Consider the following 18,503-nt stretch of genomic DNA (forward strand, 5'->3'; position numbering starts at 1 on the left):
AAATTTCAACACCTACATGGAGGTTACTGAGAGGATGGAGCCAGGCTGTTCACAGTGGTGCATGGTGGGAGGATGAGAGATGACAGCCAGAAACTGAAAGAAGAGCGGTTCAAGCTGGGTGTAAGGAAAATCTTTTTCTTGCGAGGACAGTCAAGCAGCAGACCAAGTCCCCCGTGAGGCTGTTCACTTCTCATCCTTGGGGGTTTCCAAACCTGAGTGGACAAACCCCTGAGCAGCTGAGCCCAGCCTCAGCCCTGACCTCATTTGGAGCTGGAGGGCAGACCAGAGACCTCCTGAATCATAGAATCATAGAATCAACTGGGTTGGAAAAGACCTTTAAGACCATCAAGTCCAACTGTTCCCCAGCACTGCCAACGCCACCACTAACCCATGTCATTGCGGGCCTCGTCTACACGGTGTGTGAACACTTGCAGGGACAGTGACTCCAGCACTGCCCTGGGCAGCCTGTTCCAGTGCCTGACTACAACTTGGTGTAGTTGTAGTCAAGGCCAACATCATCCTGGCCTGTACCAGCAATAGTGGGGCCAGCAGGGCCAGGGCAGTGATTGTCCCCCTGTACTGGGCACTGATGAGGCCACACCTCGAATCCCGTGTTCAGTTCTGGGCCCCTCACTACAAAGAGACATTGAGGTGCTGGAGCAGGGCCAGTGAAGGCAACGGAGCTGGTGAAGGGCCACGGAGCTGGTGAAGGGCCTGGAGCACAAGTGTGATGAGGAATGGCTGAGGGACCTGGTGGGGGGGTTTAGTCTGGAGAAGAGAAGGCTCAGGGGGGACCTTATTGCTTTCTACAACTACCTGAAAGGAGGTTGAGCGAGGTGTGGTTGGTCTCTGCTCCCAAGTAACAAGTGATAGGACAAGAGGAAACGACCTCAAGCATCACCAGGGGAGGTTTAGATGGAGATTAGGAACAATACCTTCCCCAAAGCGTGCTCAGGCATTGGAACAGGCTGCCCAGGGCAGTGGTGGAGTCACTCTCCCTGGAAGTGTTCAGAAACCGTGCAGATGAGGCCCCCAGTGACATGGGTTAGTGGTGGCCTTGGCAGTGCTGGGGAACAGCTGGACTTTATGATCTTAAAGGTCTTTTCCAACCCAGCTGATTCTATGATTCTATGATTCAGGAGGTCTCCGGTTCATCCTCTAGCTCCAAATGGGGTCAGGGCTGAGGCCAGGCTGAGCATCTTTTAAAAATATGACTTATGGTTCTGGATACAGTAGTGCATTTAACAGTACAAGGTAAAGAAGTAAGATCTCTGCTTCTGTGTCATAGTCCCTTTTTCATACCGTCAAGGATTGCGTTAGTCCTCTCAGCTGTGAAACAGACTGTAGTTCTGGCAAACTGAAAGGCTGTTTTCATGGTGTATCTTGAGAAAAGTCTCTCGGATTGTGGATTCTGTAATATTTGTATGAGAGAGGGAGGGCGAAGATGAAGAAGGGTTTAAAAGAAAGTTGTTGAAGTGGAAGAAAGGTTCTTAGTTTTGAACACTCTGAAAAGGGAGCAGTTTCTCCTGCTAACAGCAATAGAACTAGGCTGAGGAAAGCTTTAGAAAATTATTCTGAAACAAACTAGTTACGCTTTTTATTGAACTTCTCTGCTCCTGTAGAGGGTGAACAATATACACGGCTCATCAGCTGTGCATGGATGTATGTAACTGGAATTTGAGCTATTTTCACCTCATCTTTCCATTCTTTTCCTAGGTCTATGTCCTTCTGAAATAATAAGCACTGCTTATTAGGAAGGGGTAGCTAGGCATCATTTTTATGATTCTCATGTTTTTTTGTTTTAAGAACTGTATTAACAAAAGCAGTGGACAAAAGGTATGCAGGTCTTGGCATCAAGCACATACCAAGCGTAGGAAAATCTGATCTGCCATCAAATTCTATCTACTTACACCTGCCATACAATTCACAAGCATGTTAGGAAGTACAACAAGTCAAGGGCTGTGGGAATATTCCGGGTTTCAGGACGTGTGTGCAGAAGCTGCACTTGATGCTGTCTGGAGAGTAGCTTTTCCCAGCAGGCAACAGGCAGAGAGCTGCTAGAACATTTTATTTCCTGAGGTCTGTGACACAGGGGCTTGTGCCCCTTGTGCATCAAGTGCCTAGACTCTGCACTTGATGCATGTGCAGATGCTTCCTGTTGCACTTAGCCTGGTGTGCCACTCTTTTCCTTACGCTTTCTCAGCCCACATCATCTCCCCCAGTTTCCTGCTTAATTGTATCTTTTGTCTTGAGAATCTTCTGGTAGCTCATCCTGAGATCAGAAAATATGCCTTAGACCTTTGCCTGCCCCAGCACTATGGCCTTTCCAGTGCAGAAGATGGGGGAACAAAGTGAGGCCAGGTATGAATGGTGGCAGCCCAGCATTCCAGTGTGGGTAAGTATTTAATATCCTTTTTTTTAACCCTTTTTTCCCTTTTTCCTTCTGAGTTTGGAAAAGATGGAGAAATAGAACCTGAAACCAAAACTTAAGAGGTAATACGCACAAGAACTAGATTTCTTTAATAGAGTTGCCAATTTCTGTGGTCAAATGTAACCCCCAGTAGCAATTAATTCACCTGAAGAGCAAAAAGTCCACTAAGGGACATTCTCCATTAGATGGCCTGTTAATGACAATCTCCTCGGAATTGACTGTGGACTATTCTGGAAATGCAAGATCTCCCTGTCCCTTCACCAGTTAACTGTAGGAAAATTTTACTTGTTGCAGTAGCACTGGCTGCCATTAAGAAATCCATAGTAAAACTAACAGACTTTCCTCTTCAGTAGTGACCTGGATGATGGGAGCGAGTGTACCCTCAGCAAGTTTAAATACGATAAAAAACTGGAGGACTAACACAACAGAGGGTTGTGCTGCCATCCAGAGGGATCTCAAAAGGGAAGGGAGGAACCTCAACAAAGGGAAATTCAAAGTCCTGCACCTTTGGAGGAATAATCACACGCACCAGCACAGGCTGGGGCAAACCATCTGGAAAGCAGCATTCCAGAAAAGGGCATGGATGGCCTAGTGGACAAGTTGAAGATAAGGCAGTAGTGCGCCCTCGTGGCAAAGGCAGCCAACAGTATCTGGGCTGCATCAGAGAAAACATTGCCAGCAGGCTGAGGAAGGTGATCCTTCCCCTCTACTCAGCACTGGTGAGGCCCCACCTGGAGTCCTGTGTTCAGTTCTGGGCTCCCCAGTACAAGAAAGACATCGACATACTGGAGAGAGTCCAGCAAAGGACCACAGAGATGATTAAGGGACTGGAGTCTTTCTCATCTGAGGAAAGCCAAAGGAAACTGGGATTGTTTTGTCTGGAGAAGAGAAGCCTCAAGGAGATCTCAGTGTGTATACATGCCTGAAGGGAGGGTGCTGTTTGTGCCCACTGACAGTACCGGAGGTGATGGGCACAAACTGAAACTCAGAAGCTGCCCTCTAAACTCAAGGAATCCCCTTTTTTATTGTGAAGCGTGACTGAGCCCTGCAGCAGGTTTCCCTGACAGGTCGTGGCGTCTCCCTCCTCAGAGATACTCAGAAGCTGTCTGGACATGGACCTGGGCAACTTGCTCCAGGTGACCCTGCCTGAGCAGGGTGGTTGAACTGGACAATCTCCACAGGTCTATTCCAACGTCAACTCTTCTGTGATTCAGTGATGGTTTTTCAGTGAACCTAAAGCAATTTGTCACAACTCTAAGTCTGATGACAGGTTTTACCTTAGGGCATTGTTTACTGGTTTAACACACCATTTCCATTTCTTTGTTAGCATTTTCTGGACTTCACGATGTTCCACCTAAAAATAAAGGAATGATATTTTTAAGTGAAGCTGCTCTATGCTGTGGTATGTAGTGGGTGTACTCTCATTTGTTTGCTTGCCATGTTTATGGAGTCACTAAATGTCTGAAAGCATGCTGTCAAAGGAAAGACTACAAAGTGGGTGAGGAGATAACCTGGAAACCTGAATGAATTTGTACGGAGGGCAGAAATGCCAACACATCGGCTATGTTTTTCTTATGCCTTGCTACTGTTCTCATTACACCTGCTAGTTCAGAGGATTAATGCATTTGAAGAGAGAGAAACAAACTACGATTTCCCTGAAGCCCATCTGCTTCTTTCACCTTGAACTGCCTTTAGCTGCAGGGGGGGAATACAGTTGATTTTAAGAACAAGGAAAGAGGAGGCAGAGAAATTGAGCAGGTAAAAGAAGGAGGTTGTCAGCCTAAAGCAGAGCGATGGCAAGGGGGAAAACAAATGACTTCACTAATTGGGAACAAATTAAGGATGGAAGGGAGTCGTCAAAAGAAAAACCGAACCCACCATGTGTGTGGCTTTTTGTCACTAGTTACAACTGCAGATGGTGATAATGGACAGTGTATTGGGGTGAAAAGCCCCCTCAGAGATACTACAACATGTTGCAAAACTTGTTGAATTCTAAGTTCTCAGAGTTCTTCTTTTTTCTGTTAAGTAAATTTTCTAGAGCAGGACTCTTGAGTCTTAGCATAGATTTCCAGATACCTTCTCTGTTGTGGCGAAGCTGCTGATTGGTTTTCTCCTATGGAAAAACATGGTGAAGGGTTTTTTCCCTCACTGCAGAAAGCTGACCAGATAAACAGCACATCAGGATTTAGGGGCTAGTAAGAGAGTCCCGAAACTGTGAGCTCAACACTGTATGTGTGCATGTGTTAATCTAGGCATATGGAAGACAAAAGACCCACAAGGTTTGTTTGGGTAGTAGCAAAGTAGGGTTTAGCTGTTGTTTTGAACCTCAATGTTAGTGAGGATTTGAGGTGGATGACTTCAGTGGAAAGGGAAAATGTTGAAAAAAATCAACTGAATAACAGCATGCGTTAAAAAAGGCGGGAGAGACAACACAAATCTAAGTGAGCCTGACTTAGTGTATCTGATAGTTCAACACGTGCTTTGTTTAAGGAACCAAATGTTAATCGAGTTAAAGATTGTGTGACCCACTGGAGATGTATTTGACAATCTCCAGCATAGAATCAAAAGGCCCAATTTGCAGTCTGGAATTTTGTATCTAATCTTTGAGGTGGATAGGTCAATAAATCAAGGAGGTATGAATACACAGAGTCATGCACATATATCCAGCCCCATAAATGAAACCTTCGGTTGTGCCATTCTTGGTCATTGCAGCAATTTCTTTTTTATTCATTTGCTTCCAAGAAATAATCCTAGGAGTTTTTCCTCCCTGAGAACAGCAAATGTGGGTATTTCCCTCATGCTTTAACGTAGGGAGAATAAAACACCAACACAGAAAAAGACATCTATTTTATTAAGTCATTAAATAAGTTTGCTAACAAATATAAACTTTTACATAAAAATAAAAACTTTAACTTTTAATAAAATTTGAATGATATTAATCTGAATGACAATATTTGGAATGTTAGCTTAATAAACTGACTCCCAAATGGTTTAGCTGACTCAAAAGGACATGCAAATTCTGTCACACACTTGAAAGTGGAGTAAAAATTGAGGTGGAATCTAGCAACTCACATAATTTGTCAGAAAAGAGTATTTGTACCCAGCAGAAACCATGGAGATTTTAAATCCCCAGAGTGCAACTCTGAGCTGAAATTTGTCTTGCAATGTGATGCTAACATCCCTACTCTTGCTGAAAATGTCAGGACCTACAAACATAATGAAGACCTCCGCAGAATTCTGTCTCAGTTCTGCTGCATTCTTCCTCCTGGCAGATGTCAATGCTGTTGAAGAATGTAAAGTGCAGAGATCATTCAAGATTGGAGAACTGGCACATTTTGAGTGAAATGGAGACTCTTCTGAAAGTTAAAACTACTTCCGACAGCTGGGCATACCATAGTGTATGGATTGCTCTATCCTCAGGTGTTGAAGCAAGCTTCAGAATAGGAGAACACAGTCAAACAAATTGGAAGACGACCTACTTACATTTTTTCATTATATGATTAGCTTAATTTTCTATATTTAGATTTCTACACATGAGTGATACCTCATGCTTTCATTTTCTATCCCTGCATCCACTTGAACTAGTATAGAATCCAGTCAGAATTCCTGGAAGTCCAGGAACTAACTGTCTGGGCATATTAAGCTTGGAAGGTAGTAAAAAAAAGATAACTAGCAATTATATTTAAAGCAAGTCTTTCCTTCAGGTGATTTCTAGTTTCAAATGCCTGATAGGAATTGCATAACTTGTCTCAGAGGGTGGGGAAGTGCCTTGAATTTCCTCTTGCTGCTGTGGAGCTTTACAAGAAAGTTTGTGGTACAAAGTCACATCACACTGCCTCTGCCAAAAGCGTTTATGGCTCATAATTAATAACCTGCCTCTGATCATGTTTCCAGTGATGGTTGTGATTCACAGATTGTGGTCTGACACTTTCTGTTTCTGAACCTTCTGAAACCCACACAGCTCTGCTTTCTTCATTGACTCTCAGGGTTTTACAATGTCACGGTATGTAATGGAAGATACAGCACAAAGGTAGTCATGCAGACTGGCAGAGCATCATATTTACTACCATTCTGGAACAAAAACAAAAGCAGAGAACACTGGACAGTGTATTTCAACCATCAGGCAAAAATGTTGCATGTTGTTCTGTAGGATATCTGTGAAGGATTTTTTTCTGGCACACCATCTAAGAACACAGGACCTCAGGCCTTGCTATGTGCAGAGATGGTTCCCAGTCAGCAGTCTAGCTGATGGCTGCAGTTTCAAGCTGGATTGCTTCTAGACTGCTAGACTGACACCTAAAATAGATGAATATGTGATTTACAGAAACGTGAGAAATAGGAGCAGAAAGAGAGTGCATAGTAAATGTCTAGTTATCTTAGAATTTGGAGAAAGAAAGAGGTAGGGCTCAGGACTTGTCTGTGTAAGGAAACAGGACTGTGAAGAATGCATTTCCCTCTTGCTATAAGGAAGGATAAACTCTGATGTCAGCAAGAGGATCCTTTCAGTGCAGAACAAACCCTGGAGTGCTGAGATCCAGTCTTGGAACAAAATAGAGAAATGCAATGCAAAGTTCAAATTCCGTTCCTAGTACAAGATGATTATTCCAGTCCAGTGTTGGGCTGTCTGTGGTGGCGCAATGCCTTGACCCTTCAGCTCTGCCTTGACAGAGATACTTGCACTTGGCAGAAACGTCATCTCATCCCTCCCCCAGCTCCACCTTTCTTATAAATGGTGATGGTCAAGAAAGGTTTCTACAGTTCAATGATTTTAGGAGCGAAATCCAACAAAAAAATACCCCAAGCCCCAGGAAAAAGGAAGGATGAGACTGCAGAAAAAAAGTGCTAAGCTGGTGCCTGGCAGTCTCACAGAGCACAAAGTGGAGAGAGAAGTGGATCCCAGGACAAGACAGGAGAAAGAGATGTTTTAACTTGCTGCTGGATGGACTAAGTTGTTGCAGGAACTGAATTGTCCAAGGATGTTTATTTTATGCCCAGCATGAAACCTAACTTTCTGTCAGCAGCTTGAATGTAGGTGAAGGGATGATTACAAAGAGCAAAGTCTATGACTTGAAGGACAGTAGAGATGAATGAGAAGTAATAACTTACTCTGGCTGCTGGATGAGATATTTCTGTTCTTCAAGATCACAAAACCCAGAAGAATTGTGATCAGTACAATCACAGCTATAAGTGGGCCAAAGAAATGTATCTTCACTTGCGCTATTTCTTCCCCCTGAATTATCTCTGAATAAGAAAACAGAGGAGATACACACAACGAAGATTTAATTTGGTGACAATTAGCTGAAACACTCTGTCCTAAAGTTATGTGAATTAGAAATTTAGGGAAAGGCCCTCAGCATCCTTTGCTTTTACAGTGCTTTAATATTGCAAACAAATAATTCTCTCAATAGTTTTATTTCCATTTCCAATAACTAATGAAACTCCCAGGTCTTAGTGGCTGCTTCAATAACAGTAAGGCAAAGTACTCTTTATGGAGTTTGGGTAACGTGAGAGATCAGTAACTTAATTAATATAAGAGCCTACAAGGCAGCTATTGTGCTAATGCTACTCTGTGCTACTGTGCAAGTTTGAAGAACCTAGGATATGTTACTACTTGGTATCTATGGAAATGATGGTCAAAGCCTAATGAAATGGTATAAGGGATGTGAAAGTAGCAGGGAATCAAGGGAGTTTCCCTCTATTTCTGGTTATTGTGCTTTTGAGACTTTGGTTGCTAGGGTTAGCAACAGACAGAGCTTCAGTTATTGCCAAACAAAACTTTTGTTTATGTGGAGGTGAGGTCCTAGTTTCTTATCCACCATCACTGCTTATCAGGTGACTACTTTCATAGGGCCAGAGAGGAGAGAAGAATTCAATAGGGAAGAGGAGGATGCAGCACTATAGCTAATACAGTTAATATAGTTAATATAGCTAATATAGCTAATATAGTTAATATAGTTAATACAGCTAATATAGCTAATATAGCCAATATAGCCAATATAGCCATATTAACACTCATGTAGAGCAACGTGTAGAGCTGTGCAGACCTCAGAGGACTTCTGTATTGTATTTTAATATTATTTAAAAATGCTAGAATGTCAGGCCATCAGAGGCAGTTTGTCACATCGAGCATTGATGACTTAACCCTTTAGCTAGATTTATATGAAGAAACAGCACCGTGGAACTTTTTTCAGAACAAGTGGCAAGCTTGTTTTATCTACTTTTGTCTACTACATCTGCAGTAGTAAGGCGCATGCCTATATTACCCTGGTAGGCTTTCCTGCAATTCTGCCATTCCCTCTTGGCTCCCTGTTCCTGCCAGTTGAAGCATGGCTCTCCATCTTCGACTCTGTCTAAAGGAAACATGTGCAAGCCAAATGAACTTATGACCAAAGTGGGAATTGTCTTTGTTTTGATGTGTTTGTGCTGTAGCTTACAAACAAAAATATGTCAAAGGATGTCTTCCTTTTCTAGGAGATAAATAAAATACAGCTTTATTTTAAAGAAAGGATCAGCCTTGTGGAACCCTGAGAGGATCCAGCAGTAAAGTCTTATTGGAATTCAGGTCCCCAGCTTCTTCTTGCAAGCAGTGTGTGAAAAAAAAAGACAATCTCGGGGAGAAAAAGTCCCCAGACAGCGATTTTGGAACATGTACTTTGTCCTGCCAAATGTTATGAAAACCACCAGGAATGTTTCTAAGACTAGGCAAAATTTCATGGCCTTTACACTAAAACTCAGCACGGTCTATTTGGCAGATTTTGAGCCAAATCTGGTCCAAGGGACATTTCTGTTTAGCCTTCTATCTCTCTCTAAGGAGTGATTAAGAATAGCAGCTCAAGTACTTAAATATCAGGGAAAAAAAACATTTTTACTGTCAGGGTGATCAAACACTGGAACAGTTTGCTGAGAGAAATTATCTTGGGAGATGCTTAAAACTCGACTGAATAAGACCCTGCTTTGGGCTGAGTGCTTGACCTGGATAATCTCCAGATGCGTCTTCCAACCTCAGCAGTTCTCTAATCCTGTGAAGTGGCAACCTCTATCAACAGCTGTCACCTCTGGAGACTGGTTGCTGCCTAATCCAGATATCCAGCTTGCTCTGTTGCTATTACAGCAGCATCTAGGGAAGGGACGAACAGGACTGTGTTCTGGATTGTGTAGCAGTAGCCTTCCTTCTCTGTGCCCTCTCCTTGCCGTAATAAGACTTCCCGTATGGAAAGGAGAGGGAATTTGGTGGCTGTAGCTGTTGGTGAACTGGATAGAGAACATACAACCCTTGTAACCAACTCCTACTGCTACTCAGTGTTTATTCCCTGCCTTGACTATGCTGCTATCTGTCATTAGCTCTACTACAATGTGCCCTTCTCCGACCCATGCAAAAATTGGAAAGGCCAAATGGGCACTCACCTATGCCTAGTGGCACTGAGACAAGGCTCCCCAGCTCCTCTCCAAGGTGAAGCAAGCAGCTGATATTAGTAAGGGTGTTTGTAGGAACTGTGGTATTCAGCTTGGTAGCAACATTGTACAGTTTTGTTACAGTATCCTGTGAGATATCCATGTGATTCATAAGCCTGCGTGTTCTGTTTTCATGTGAAATTAGCCAAGTCATTTGCTTGGGCTCTGGATAACCTCCACTGGAAGAACAGCAAAGCTTCAAGTATTCATTGGGCTTTAGTTCCCCTTTGTGCAGCCATGCTATCTCAGGTTGACTATAGTTGGCTGAAATAGACCAAAGAGAAAGCATCATGAGTCAGATATACTGCATTTCGTGACAGGTCCTTCCAACTATTTAAGATTTTCAGGCAGAAGCAAGTCTAAGCAATTTTCTTAGGAAAACAATGGAAGTCCCAAGAGGGGTTTGTTATGGTGTATGTGTGGACTTGCTTCTCCTTGTCCTGAGGGTGTTTCAAGGACATAAGTCTGATCAGCCAGACAAGGGGTCTATGAATATGAATGCTAAATGGAAGCTTTTAACCAGTACTCTTTATTAAATAATCCACCAAATATCCCCAAACCAGGATTCCTTTGGTTGAAAGGTCATAGTGGAAACAGCAGACTATAATGGAAAAGGAGAAGGAGAGAATGTAGACATAATACTGACTGCACATTGGCATACAGCAAGTTAAAATCAACCAACCACAAAACCAGAACCCAAGAAACAGACTCAAGACTTCATTGAGAATACTTCAGTATGTTAGCGCCAAAAGGACTAAAGGCAATATGAAGAAGGGGAAAAGGATTCTTAGAAAAATATGAGCCTAAGAGAGTCTAACTCTTCTGCACACTTGCTCAAATGTGTGGATCCAGGCTCTAATCCCTGCCTTAGTGAATTTTTAGTATGGATGGATATGGACGGATGAAGAAATATAATGTTACTTTATTTGCTCTATCCCAAAACACATGGAGAAGGATTTAGCTTACTCAAATCCCCAAGAGAATCCATGGTTGTGGATTCAAAATGGAAAAATTCTCACCTTCTTTATTTAGTTAAATTTAGTTAAATTGTCCCTCAGGAAAGCTCAGGCTTCCTATTTTTCCTCAAGGTCTGACTTGCTTAGCTGACTGGTCACTCCAGCTTCTGGTCTGGAGTATTTATTCTCTCCTTGGCATTTTGTAGGGAGGGCAGGAATGTATTCCATGACTATGAAACTTGCCACATCATCCCAGTGATTTAAGAGTGTCAATCCTATTGACAGTAAACAAGTAGAAGTAGAGGAATATACCCTGATCAAAGCACTTCTGGTTTATGGCTTCTGGGAACCTCAATTTACTGAAAAGTGCTGTTGGTTGCATGCAGGGTGTGGGCTACGTGTTTGTGAGCCTTGGATTGTTAACAGAAAAGCCTGTTTCAGAAAGTCTTTTGTATTTAAAGATAACATGTTTTCCAAAAACACTATGGGCTCAGGTTTAAATACCTCGAGAGACAACAGATCCATCAAGCCCTTAATATTCTTCTCAATGGCTTAATGAACCTACCTGGTTTTGTTCTATTTTCTGAACGGACAATTTCCCTTACTTCTCACTTGCTTCCAGCTGCTTACTGTTTTTATATCTTCACTGAATGAATTAGCTTTTTCTTCAATATCCAGTATTTTATGTGCATTTCAGGTTCCCACACTCTGAAAGCCAGTCTCATCTCAGTTTTCTGTGTAATCAGATCCATCTTTTAATATCTCCACTTGGACTGTATTTTTCCAGCCTTCACATAACTCTAGTAGAGCTTTTCTTTATGCTTGTAAATTTTCCAACATCCTTTTTAAAATGAGGACATGAATTAAGTCTCTCTTTTGACATCAGTTTTACTCCTAGCACATATTTTGAAATAGCTTCCCTAGTCTCACCTACTTCCCTAATTGATCCATCCAAAGGAAGCACTAGAGACATGCTATAGCAGCAGAATTTCCAGTTAAGTTGCTTGTCACCATGGCCCCTACCTTGTCTTTTTCAAGAGCCAAAGCTTTCCATTGTGAAGCCCACCATACTTTCTGGAGAAGGATATGTGTTCATGTTCTTATATAAATCATTCTGGCTGTACACAATACTTATTATTCATATATCTGTCTATGTCTTGGCCTAATTTATACATATAAATAACACATGTAAACTGTATTAGAAGGTACTTCTGTATTTCTGAATGGGATAGGTCACCAAGTGATCAAGAGAGCTTTGTGTAATTGACCTGTCATTCTTGTACAGCACTCAATCTTTCTAACATCGATTTTAAGTGTGACACGCCATACTACAAAAAGCGTTCCAGGTATGATGTGCAGCTCTACTTGAGAACCAGTAGGTAAGCACAAGTACATTTCAACATTTGTATTTTCCTTCCAATTTTTTTAAATATGATTTTATGCTGCTTCTTCCTTTGGGATCTTATTGAACAGGGAGTCATTTGGAAGGAAACTGCAGCACATAGTTTAAAACAGTCTTCCTGTTTCAGTGCCTAAGTATGAGACTTCTATAACATGTCGCTCAGATGCTGGCTAAGCTACAACTAACTGCTTGAATTAACTGAGCAGTTGATGCTAAGCATCTCTTAAATTGAAAGCCTTGATCCTGAGTGCACATTGTGAGTTTCTGAGTTATAAAACTTTGCTGAAAATACTTGTCAAGTAGATTCTGGGAGGATCGAAATTAACAATTTGTGTTTCCTGTCTGTGGATCAAGAGAACTCTTGCTGGTAGCACAAAGCTAAATAGGCTCAGACATCCTGGTACTCTAGTTTTGGCTGCAGTTACACATGGCCTGTTGTCTTTTGAAACAGTATCCTGAGGCCTGAAAACACCAGTGCAAGTTAGAAGCTGTTGTTATTAATGCACCATCACAGTGGAAGAGAGAACACGGGCATATGGACAAAGGTTACTAACAGAACAGTTTAAAATAAAAAAAATTAGAGAAATATCTTAGGAATTACTAAAAATATTAGAAGGTATTGGGAAAAGATTGCTTTCTCACTTCTATTCCTCTGATAAAAGATTTGCTGCCTTTTCATCTGATAACATGCAAGAAATCAGGTTTAATGCATGCTTTTTTCCTCAGAGGTATTTTCAGTCTTCCTTTAACTGAACATATGCATTTCTACTCCTCCACGTGAACTGCTCTTTTCTTTATTTTCTCTGTGATTTATATGATCATAAAATAGCTGTGTGTTCGCAGAAATCTTATGTTCCAACTGTAATTTACCACCAATGATGATAACTACTACTACTTTTAATAGAAGGTAGTGCATCAGATGCAAATAAAAAGAAGTGTATTTTCCAGAGTCCTAAAAGCCATAAAACTTCCAGGAGGCAAGATGAAGAAGGCAGAATGGTTTTCACTACAACTATGACAGGGTGGGATTCAGGAATATGCAATATTGAGCAAATTATTGCCTCATTTTCTACCTCTGATTACTTCCACCTGAGTACTTTTTATTCAGAGCTGAGGATTTCAGACTTAAACAGGGAAAGTTCAGGTTAGATATAAGGCAGAAGTTTTTTACTGTGAGGGTGGTGAGGCACTGGAACAGTTTGCCCAAAGAAGTGGTAAATGCTCCATTCCTGGCAGTGCTCAAGGCTAGGTTGGACAGTCTTGGGTGACATGGTTAGTGTGTGGTGTCCCTGCCCATGGCAGGGGTTGGAACTGGATGATCTTAAGGTCCTCTCCAACCCAAACTGTTCTATAATTCTATTTTCCATCTTTGGAAATCTAACTCCAGTGCAGGTACATCTTCGGTGGCTTGGGGACAATATCAGATGCTTCTGGACTGAACAAAGCGACAGAGACTCCCTCCCCCCAAAAAAACCCAACCCCTAGACCAGACGACAATTAGAAGAGCTTACTTACCAATGATGTGCAGTAAGCACTCAGACTGATGTATGATCCTTGGAATTCCTTTAACTCTCTGCTGTATAATACACGCATACTGTCCCTCATCCACAATTCCTGCATTTAACAGTTGCAAGGTCCATTTGTCCATATCCATCTTGGTGCGATTTTTATATTCAGGACTAACATTATCATGTTTTTCTTGCCCGTAGTATACTTCATGCACCACTTCAAGGCCTTTTTGCCAAAAAACTATTAAATCCTTTACGTCAGTGTTCTGAGAGTTTGGAAAATAGCAGGATAGGTATGCAGTGTGATTGAGAAATGACTTCACCTCATGCACGCTGCCAGCAGTACCTTTGACAAAGAAGATTTCCATCAGCTACAGAAGAACACCAGGTATTTGCACTTACACAGGCAAGACTTAACGACAGCAGCAGTAAACCTGCCAGCATTTAGACACAAATTCTCCCACTAGCTATGACAGGACACGTAGTTCTTCAAACTGACTCACTTAGTCTTGTGGAGTTCAGGTCATAAAACTGTTTCTTGTTTTCCCTCCTTTATTTTACTCTCCAGGGAAGGCCTACCACACAGAGGTTGCAAGCATCTATACTTTAGAAGACCTATCTGTAGGCAAAAGGTCCAAACCATTCTTGTACTCCGAGTATAGCACCCCAAGTATAATGAAATGCTGCCATAAAGGAGATGAGATAGATGCACAATTTCTTTTTAAAAAGTTGAGTTCATTCTCCTAATAAAAGAACACCGCATTGCAGTTTTGAAGACAATGTGAAGTGCACACTGTGTGGTAAATGCTGGTGTCTAGGGAATATATGACCAGTAGGTCAGAAACAGGTGAACACTTTCAGTCTCATGAAGAATTAATCTAAAGTTTAATGACAAATTAAATGTCAGATTTAACTCTTCTGTAATTAATCTAGAGTTTGATGACAAATTAAATGTCAGATTTAATTGTTCTGTTGCTGATCTTATTAACAGAAATAGTCAATAAACACAGTTATGCTTTCATGCAAGGAAAGGATGAACTGTAGCACATAAGGGATGTGCTTTCCTCAGCGCATGTATCCAGTACTATGGGTGGTGATAGGCCAGGAAGACCATCTTTTCTTGGAATGGGAAATGCAGTCCTCTGTCCCAGCAGATACAAACACCTCTGCTGTGCTCAAAAGGAGGAGAAGATTTACAGTCTTTCTCCTGATGCAAAGTTCTGATTGCTCTTGCAGAGCACCAGACTGCAAAATGATCTCTGCAGCTGTCTAGAACTCCAGTAGTCCCATATAAAACTGTGGGGTTTCAGTTTAATACTGCTTTACTCTGTAATATACAGGGGTGATATGCACACATTTGAAAGACAGATTTAGATAAAAAATTTAAAGAGCAATGTAAAATAAGTGTAATGTAAAGATATAAAGTTGAAGAGAGAAAGTACTTGCTACATATTTTATAGAGTCCCTGCACACAATTTAAACACACATCGCATAGGCTATATGATCTTGGTTGTGCAATGGAAATGATTAATTACTGCTAAGGAATGAGCTTCTTAGTGGATGAGAAAGTATCACATAGCAAGACACAAATAATCAAAACAGTTTTTACAATTAAAAATATGCCTTTTACCTGGGAGAAGTATCATAGCATAAAGGAAGAATATGGAGACCTCCATGACGCTGTAAGAAGGAAGAATGAAAGATATATGAAATCATAGAATCACAGAATGGTTTGGGTTGGAAAGGACCTTAAGATCACCTAGTTCCAACCTCCTGCCATGGGCAGGGATACCTCACACTAAATCACATCGCCCAAGGCTCTGTCCAACCTGGCCTTGAACACTGCCAGGAATGGAGCATTCACAGCTTCCCTGGACAACCTGTTTCAGTGTCCCATCACCCTCACAGTAAAGAACTTCTTCCTTATGTCCAACCTGAACTTCCCTGTTCAAGTTTGAACCCATCACCCCTTGTCCTATGGCTACAGTCCCTGATGAAGAGATATGAAGAAATATGAAATATGAAAACATTCCAGTACCTTCTCCAGTACTCCCAAAGAAGTGGTAAAACAGGAAAAAGTTTTAACAAGAGGGAGGCTATTGAGAAAGTTAATCTCACCTTTTCCCATGTACTGGTGCAAAGACTCCTGTGTGCTTCATAGCCTTTAGCAACAAGAAGCATGCCATGACAGAGCTCTGGTTTACAGAGGTGGTGATGTAGTGCAGGGCTGCTGCAGACAGGGTATGTCATGGGAGGAACAGAGAGCCCCCTGGGTGCAAAGGGCAGGATGAGTACCCAAAAGACCTCGTGTGGAGAAAAGAGAAATGGGGAACATGCTTGCCCTGGCAGTGTGGGGAAGAAGGAGGAATTGAAAGTAGAGGGGGAGGAGAGGGTGACTCAGAAGGAAGAGGTCAGGGAGACAGTGTGATGATGTCAGCTACCAGAAGTGATGAAGTGTTTGACCTTCAGTTTTGTAACAGGAACCTGTCCTTCACAACAGTAAAACATAACCGAGAGAAATCCTATATGGTTTAAAGAGTTGAGGCTAAACAGCATTTAATTTGTGGTTAAGAAAATCTGATATCTGTTTAAAATAAAAAGAAAAAAACGCTATAGCTCATAAGCAAAATGATTCTATGTGGTATAAGGGCTCATAATCCTGGTAAACAGCCACATGCCATTCCCATGCACTGGGATGACAATGGCATCTGCATCTGACTGGCCTGTGGTGATTGGTTTGCATTTTAGCAACACATTTGTGTTCTTCCTGTGTCTTTTCCATATATCTGGGACAAGCCCCCACACCACCACTGCTAAGGTGCTTCACTCTCCTCCTTTACACAGCTCCAAAGAATCCTCTTTTTCTGGAGCAGATGTAAAAACTCTTCAGTTCTCACACTGCTTAAAACCAGTCAGATTGCTGTCTTCTGTCTTCTCTGGTTGTACAGCTTCCTGATTGCTTTTTGTCAAAAGGGGACAAGGATGTCTCCTCCATAGGTTGGCCTTCCAAGGGGGAAAAGAAAGAGGTGTAACTGTTAACAATGCCTATTACATGCCTCCCAAAGTATAGAGGTGACGACCACTCTGGGAACACATGCCAGCCCAATTTCATGATCAATGATTCTATTGTATTACAAGTCATTACCATGAAGTACAGTGAAACGAGAACCTTAGCCCAGGCCCCAAAGCCGATAAACATTAAAACAGCAAATACTGGCTGCAAGTAAGGTATGAAATGCTGAAACTGAGACCAAGTGCAACAACTCTGAGAGCAAATAAATCAACATTGTGATGAGCGACTATTAATCCGAAACAATGAATGCTTATCACAAATACTATTAGGCACACTCTGGTCAGATCTGTTGTTATCTCAACCTTTTGAGCCCCATGTTGGGTGCCAAAAAGAACTGTTGTGGTTTAAGCCCAGCCGGTAACTCAGCACAAAGCAGACACTCGCTCACTGCCTCCCTTCTTCCCCTCCCACTCCCAGAGAGATGGGGAGGAGAATGGAAAGAATATAAATCCCACAGGTTGAGATAAGAACAGTCCAGTAACTAAGGTATAATACAAAACTACTGCTACTACCACCATGGATAATTATAATGATAAGGGAAATAACAACGGGAGAGCATATAAAACTAAAAGGGGAAAAGGAAAAGAAAACAATAAACACAAGTGATGCACAATACAATTCCTCACCACCTGCTGACTGATAACCGTCCCGACCCGAGCAGTGGTCTGGGCCTTCCGGGTAACTCCCACCAGTTTCTGTACTGGGCATGACGTTCTGTGGTATGGAATACCCCTTTGGTGAGTTTGGGTCAGGTGTCCTGGCTCTGCTTCCTCCTGGCTTCCCATGCCCCTCCTCACTGGCAGAGCATGAGACTGAAAAATCCTTGATCAGGGTAAGCATTACTTAGCAACAACTAAAAACATCGGTGTGTTATCACCGTTGTTCTCAGGCTAAAGTCGAAAACACAGCACTGCACCAGCTACTAGGAAGGAGAAAAATAACTGTTACAGCTGAACCCAGGACGGCTGGTATACTGGGGTCTTTACCCCAGTTCTCTGGGAGCCCAAGTCTCTTCTGTTTAATACAGAGTTCCCCAGTCAGCTGACATGGTTTTTGTGTACTGTAACGTACAGAATTGTGAATATTTTTTCTGGATCAGATTCATCCTGCCTTTTCTTAGGGAAGGTGAGAAAGAAGCCCATACGTCTCGGAGGACACTGATAGTTTTCTTAGTGATCCACCTATCATAGCCAAAGAGAAGGGAGGGCCTGTACAGAATCCATTGTTGTAGGAGATCATTCTCTTTCTGCTCAACCTGCCTGTGGTAAAGTTCACGTGCTGAACTTTTGTCAAGGGGTTTTCCTCCTAGGCTGGGCCCCACTGAATTAAACCAAACAAGTGATTGCCTAAATAAAACTGCCTGTGCCAAACCACAGAAAACTACAGAAACTCCTGCTCAGCAGTCAGCTTTCCCTCCAGTGAATAAGAAGTTTTACTTCCAGTCAAGTAAAAAAAATGGATAGCCCTATTTATTTTACCCAGTGCAGGTGTGTTAGAAGAGAAATTAAAACAATTTAGCAACTGGAAACATAAGTAGAGAGAGTACTGCTATAGCTAGGCATGCCTTGCAATTACTGTCTCACAGCAGCAAAGACCAAAACTGGAACTGAAAGTATGAGTCAGAGAGAAACAAAACCCAGGGAAAAATACCAGATACTGCTCGCCTTGCTTTATGGGTTGG

The 18,503-nt window shown here is 42.0% G+C and overlaps 1 protein-coding gene across 1 annotated transcript; it reads right to left on the reverse strand.

Annotated features, from left to right (window-relative positions):
• Positions 1-5,620: 5,620 nt before the first annotated feature.
• Positions 5,621-16,301, reverse strand: LOC115601670 (T-lymphocyte activation antigen CD86-like). Its single transcript, XM_030471985.1, has 6 exons — positions 15,868-16,301; positions 15,380-15,429; positions 13,757-14,095; positions 9,836-10,147; positions 7,538-7,672; positions 5,621-6,727 (listed from the first exon to the last, which is right to left on the reverse strand). The coding sequence occupies exons 1-6, from the start codon at positions 15,933-15,935 to the stop codon at positions 6,708-6,710; spliced, it is 924 nt and encodes a 307-aa protein (XP_030327845.1). The 5' UTR covers positions 15,936-16,301; the 3' UTR covers positions 5,621-6,707.
• Positions 16,302-18,503: the final 2,202 nt, after the last annotated feature.

The sequence above is a fragment of the Strigops habroptila genome, chromosome 2 (genome assembly GCF_004027225.2).
Source record: "Strigops habroptila isolate Jane chromosome 2, bStrHab1.2.pri, whole genome shotgun sequence".
Classification (NCBI taxonomy): domain Eukaryota; kingdom Metazoa; phylum Chordata; class Aves; order Psittaciformes; family Psittacidae; genus Strigops; species Strigops habroptila.

Coding starts and splice junctions, on each gene's coding strand:
- LOC115601670 (XM_030471985.1), bottom strand. CDS start 15,935: ATGGCATGCTTCTTGTTGCTAAAGGCTATGAAGCACACAGGAGTCTTT. Junction 14,096..15,379: donor TGCTATGATACTTCTCCCAG/GTAAAAGGCATA, acceptor TCTTTGTCAAAG/GTACTGCTGGCAGCGTGCAT. Junction 6,728..7,537: donor TATCTCATCCAGCAGCCAGA/GTAAGTTATTAC, acceptor CATCTATTTTAG/GTGTCAGTCTAGCAGTCTAG.